At 53.8% G+C, this 5653-nt stretch overlaps 1 protein-coding gene across 1 annotated transcript; it reads left to right on the forward strand.

The window, feature by feature from the left end:
* Positions 1-1830: 1830 nt before the first annotated feature.
* Positions 1831-3281, forward strand: BESB_037300 (uncharacterized protein; the record flags this gene model as incomplete). The annotated part of the gene is made up of 3 exons (XM_029362316.1): positions 1831-1947; positions 2531-2653; positions 2775-3281. The coding sequence occupies 3 exons, from the start codon at positions 1831-1833 to the stop codon at positions 3279-3281; spliced, it is 747 nt and encodes a 248-aa protein (XP_029221281.1).
* Between the last annotated feature and the right edge of the window lie 2372 nt (positions 3282-5653).

The following is a 5653-nucleotide window of genomic DNA, read 5'->3' on the forward strand; positions in this document are numbered from 1 at the left end:
GCTGCACACCAGATCAGAGAAGTGGGAACGAAAGGACCCAATAAGTACGTCACCTGTCAGAAAAGTTAATTCTTTTGAAATGTCACCACAACTCTCTCAATTAGACAGCATGGCGATGTCTCTACAGCACTGAATCATCGTAGACATCAGCGTCGAGACTGACGGCTTCACGCCACGAGAACCGCGTACTGCCCCCACGTGGGGACATTCGCACGCTTTACTGAAGTACTGGTGAGCGCTATTCAAGACAGTGCAACCTCGTTACGTAATGAAGACCGGGGATCCACTTCGCGCAAACTTGCGCTGCATTCGGCTGCGGTGTGGTGCATGACACGGTTCCCGTAAATGGAAAAAGGCCCGCAGTAGTGTGTATTCTGCGCGTGTCCCGTGACCTAGCGGAACGTTTCGCGGGACGTTGACCGCAGCGGCAAGCTCACTGGCAAGCTACGGAAGGCGTTTGCCACACACTTGCCGCCGCGTGACAAATAGCCTGTGGAATCTAGGTACGCCGGACGCACGGGCTCTCTTTGGAATACGCTGCATGAACATCTTGTTTCGAGCGAAGGCGTTACGGAAAGAAGACAAAAGAAATGCACCTGGAAAAATGGTAAGAGACGTTGCCACGGCAGCCGCCCGCAGCATAGTGAGCGCCATTGTCCTCACGTGCGTATTCTCAACCCCCTCTGGAAGAACGTGTGCGATGTTTCCACTTTTCTCATCTGGCGCGTTGCCGGTCGCTTACTCTTTCCTGCTGCCCATGTTCCACATCTAGCGGCTTAACCAAAGGCTGTTCGAACCCGACGGGTGGTGGATACTAGCCTCCCGGCTTTGTGGGTTCCTCATGGAAAGATGACTCCGACTATGGGCTACAGACAGCCGAGTTCGTGATAATTGCACTACACACACTAAACATTCTCTGAAAAGCCTTGATCCCATCTATATCTTTGGAGTGGGTTGAGGAGCGTGCATATGTTCACCATTTTTGGCGTATGATGTGCATGATCCGTTCGGCGAAGCCTTGGACGCGACGCTGCAGCTCGGCGGACTGCGGAAAGAGACGCTGGTACGCGCCCATCCCCCCCCCCGCCCCGTGGCGGGGAACCGGCGTCCACCCAGCACACGAAACATATGACATTGAACTTTTGCTTCATACTGCCATGCCCAACGGAGTTGTGTTTTAGGCAGGGCATCGCCTATGCTGTAGGAGGTACATCAGAACTGCACACCAGCACGAAGTTGGATAGTTGCTTGAGTGCGGAACAGGCGGGCCGAGTTAAAAAGGGGAGCGGGCGGGCTGCAATGCATGCTGTTGCAATGCCATCAAGAGCCGACTTGCCACAAAAGCCCTACAGCACAACTCGCACAATTTCTTTCCAGATGCCTTATCTTTGGAGTGTGTGCGCCCGTCTGAGAGCCGTTTTCGTGGAACAATCTCGGGGACCTGCACGACTTGCAACCCAATCCGTTTTTTCGCTACGCACGTGTTAGTGCACCTGCGTCGCGTGTCTTCTTCACTTTCGTATAAAGCCCGAAGCGGAGGGCCAGTGCCCCGCCTTGACACTCCTGGAACCAACATCCAATGAGGACAGTCTCCTGCTATGTGATTTGTCGTTTTGTGCTTCACTTTGGATATGCTGTTCTATCCGTTTTACTTTCCCATGATGATGCCCCCACGTGTGCACCGGGCGGCCGGACACACTAAAAGTCGCCCTGTTTTACCCAAAGTAACCAATTTGTAGTCGCTCTTACGAATTTTGGGGCTGCTGTGGGACTAGAGGTAACAATGCGGCGTAAGGCTGTGTGTGCAGGGTTTTGTTTTCCGGAACTGAAATGAGAGCTCTGACTGTGGTCTTTGCTTTGCTGTCTGTACGCATTTGCGCGGCACTGGTGCTGCCATCCGCGTCGCGCGGGGTGAAGCTGTTTCGCGAGCAGAGCCCTACTAACCAGGTATGACACGTTCAGATGGAACAAATTAAAACGTGCGGTGGATGCTGTAGCTGACACTTTTGGCTTCTTTCTGGTTGTACTTCTGCGCGTGCTGGGCCACTTTTTCACAGTTTTCAGGTACATGGCACTGCCCTTCCGCCAGAGATGCTCACGTCAATTGGTGTTGCGCACGCAGGCTCCGCTTCATCCCCAACATGCCACTGGACAAAGCAATGCGCTTCCTGCGCCATACCGATCAACCAGGCGGAGCAGGTTCCTTCGCCTGTGCTGTGCAACCGGCCAGAGCCGCTTCCAGATGAACAGCCCGTACATGCCTCGGGATTATGTATCAGACGCCGTCTTGCGGAGGCTTTGTACTGACGGAGGGATTGTACCGAATCTAGGCGGATCCGAAGAAACCCGTGTGCAAGGCTCTCTGGAAGTACAGGGCATGCCATATCGAGTCGAGCCCAGAGACGTGAGTGCCGCTCAGGTTGTGCAGGCAAATACCAGTGGCAGACCCCTGCATACCTGCTCGCAGTGAAGGAGCTGCAGCTGCTGTTGTAGACCATGCTGTTCGGCATTATCTGTGTTTCTTCTTCAGGTACCCGGCGACGGAGCATGCCTGTTCACGTCATTGGCCGCCTGCTTGTGGTGGGCTTCTTTTGGGACGCATCCAAAATTTGAAGATCGTGTGTTCTTGGACATGATCGATTTCATTCGACAGGTGAGTTGAGCCGCGCAACATTGGTTCGCTTGCTCACTGTGACGTTTGCTCATGCTGCTGGACCTCATTCACCTCGATCGTGTCTATGTTGACCGGTTGGTGCTGTACTGCCTTTTTTCAGCTGGCCGTCGACACGCTGCAGGACGCGCGCATCGTGGCACTGGCATTGGAAGGTGACGAGGTAATTTCCCGACAGAGTCTCGTCGAGCTTGCTGCATCAGGCTACGGTGTCAGTCCTGAGGCGTACTGTGAGCGGATGCGGCTGCCAACCACGTGGGGTGGCGGTCCCGAGATTATCGCTCTTAGCCACGCCCTGGGGCGCGTTATCGTTGTGTATGAGGTGGCTGACCAACTCTCCATGACGAGAGACCCTCCTGATTTAACACTTGCTCCTCGCGGGCAAACGATCGGCTACGGCCAGACTCTTGGGACCTGCACTGGCTCCCCGGACACGGAAAGCTATCAGGTCCTGAAGATTGCTGCATGCTTAGGGTTTCCTCACAATATTACGGAGGACCCTCTTCATATTTTATTCGCGAGGTCTGCGGCATGCACAAATGGCATACGACCAAGTGGTGGTCAGCCGGCGGATCATTTCCTGCCGCTGTTTCCGTGCCTGGCTCAGTAATCGCTGCCGGACACCTCATTCCCCATGCTGTAGGACTCTAGCACATAGCAGCAGCCTATTTCTCGCCGTTCGCGTTCGGCTTCCGCGTAATGAGTATTAAATGTCTTGTTTAGTGGTTGTCGACCGCTTTGCTGTCGTCTGCGTTCTATCGCTAGTTGTGGTACGCGCTCGTCTCTTGCGTTGTTGCCACTCCCTTATCCGTGCCTACAGCCACTGCGTAGTAATTTGAATTAACAGCTGCACAAAGCACCTCTTACCTGTTTTGTAAGGAATGGTCGCGGCTTGGGGTGGTCTTCTGGGATGAAGCGGTCTACAGGAGCTCTTCGTAATACGGGCAGTTCGCTCGGCGGTGATCGCTAGCCTTACGTGACTGAAAACACTTTTCTAGTGCGTCACACTTTTGCGAAGTCATTTTCCCGAATGCAGCTGGAGAGATATCTTTGTCAAAGTCGCTCAGGTCAAGCTCCTCCATCCCCCAGCGCTCAGATCGGATCCCTTCGTGAGGGAGCGACGCCGTAGGGGCTGTTTCGCTCTGCACTGTGGGCGGCCGTGCGCTGGTACGCGCGCGAGAAGATGCATCCCCCGCGCTGTAACGCTTCTGCACAGTAGTGGACTTACCTTCCAAGAAACGTTGATTCGGCAGTGTCGCGTAACCCTGGTTTCTTTCTTAGAGATTGCTGTAGAGGTGGCGACTCTGCGCGGATACTTCGGTCTGCATCGATTGGAGGAGCAGCTGCAGGCGTGGCGGAGGATGCAGGCGCACGACAGAGAGGCGTGCTCATGGTACAGGAGCTGCGGGTGCCTGGAGATGGGGACGGGTGCTTTTCAGGGCTGCTTTTGCCAGGGATGACAGCGACAGAACAACGGCTGCCACCGGCGCAAGAGAGGGGGTGGGAGCAGTTCAATTCCTGAGCCTTGGCCAGTAGATATTTCCGTTCCCTCTCTCTGGCCTGCCGCTCATTTTGTTGCCGTATTGGAAGCATGACCTAATGAGGTAGACATACTCCGATCTCCTTCCGAAGTGCTTCAATTCTTCCACGGAGGGTTTGCGCTTCCCTACGTCGCTTCTCGGCGTTTGAATGGCTGTCGTGCCTCTGCTGCGATAAGCGCAGCTTCCGCTGCTGCCATTCCCTCTGCCTTTCTTCGGAAGCTGCACTGTAATGTAATGCCTGAAACTGAACGGATCGCCAGAGCCATACGATGTGCGCAGACCACTAGACCGACATCAACCTTGTTTGCCAATTCATCCCTCTGCCTTCTCAAGGATTCTAGCATATCTACGTGGCGCGATTGCTGTCGTCTAATGCAGTCGTGAGCGAAGCCTGAAAGAGGACACATTTAAAGAGGTAACGCACTGTTTCTCTTCAAGCTGGCATTGCTCCCCAAGCTGCTGTATCTGCCTAAAACAGTATGAAGGCCACCGACATAGGCAGGCGGGGTGAGCTCACTCTTGCAGTTGCCTAGCAGCGTCTGTCAGCCGAACTTGCAGCTTCGCGAACCCCCTGACTAACCCAGTAACTACCTTGCATAAATTTAGTGCGCATCTAAGACACTGACTTTGTCTCGCGTCTGTAATTGTCTGTCGCAGCAGCGGCTCGCCTAGTCGCAATGACGAGGCCTTTTTCCATCGGTGATGAGTTATTTATTCAAGCCACTACGTATAATGATAGCAGTCCTTACGCTCCTTCTCTTCCTTGATCTGCTGTGATAAGTCGCAGAATACATAGTCGAGAGCAGCGGTTTCTTCTAAGATGGCGGCAGCTGCAGCGTCTGCGGCTGTTGATCTGTGGTACAGGAGAGTTACTTCTTTGGTGTTCTGTCGGAATTGGGATGAAACATGACACCGGCTAGCAAACACACTTGACATACTTCGGATAGATCAGCTTCTAGCTGTGTCACCTGTTTTTGCAGTTGCATTAAAATTTTTTGCGTTTCATTGCTGGAGCCGACGACCGCAACGTGTTGCTGCTGAATTGGATACGTTAACATTGGCTTGGCGTATATTGATGAGTCCGACTAAATATCTCGTCGCATCCAGAGAAATTCCTCCGTGGAGGTGAGAAAGCAAAGCTGTCAACCGGCTGTGTATCGACACTTCGCTCAAGCTTATACGACTCGTGAAATTGAATGCCTGGCCATAGGGATGACTCGTGCATCCAAGAAATGCGCAGATCCCCTATCACGGTACGGAATGCTGATGGCATACCACGCATGGGAGGCTGTCGAACGTCGCTGAGAAACTGCGCCATAAGGAGAGTGAAATCGCCCCCGCCATCGCTACCAGGCGCCGCATTCCCTGGAGCGGTGAAGCTGACCCCTATACTTGCCAGCAGTGGTGTCCCGCAAGGCCACTGACAGGGTCGAGTGGCACA

Source organism: Besnoitia besnoiti, chromosome II (assembly GCF_002563875.1).
Source record: "Besnoitia besnoiti strain Bb-Ger1 chromosome II, whole genome shotgun sequence".
NCBI lineage: Eukaryota > Apicomplexa > Conoidasida > Eucoccidiorida > Sarcocystidae > Besnoitia > Besnoitia besnoiti.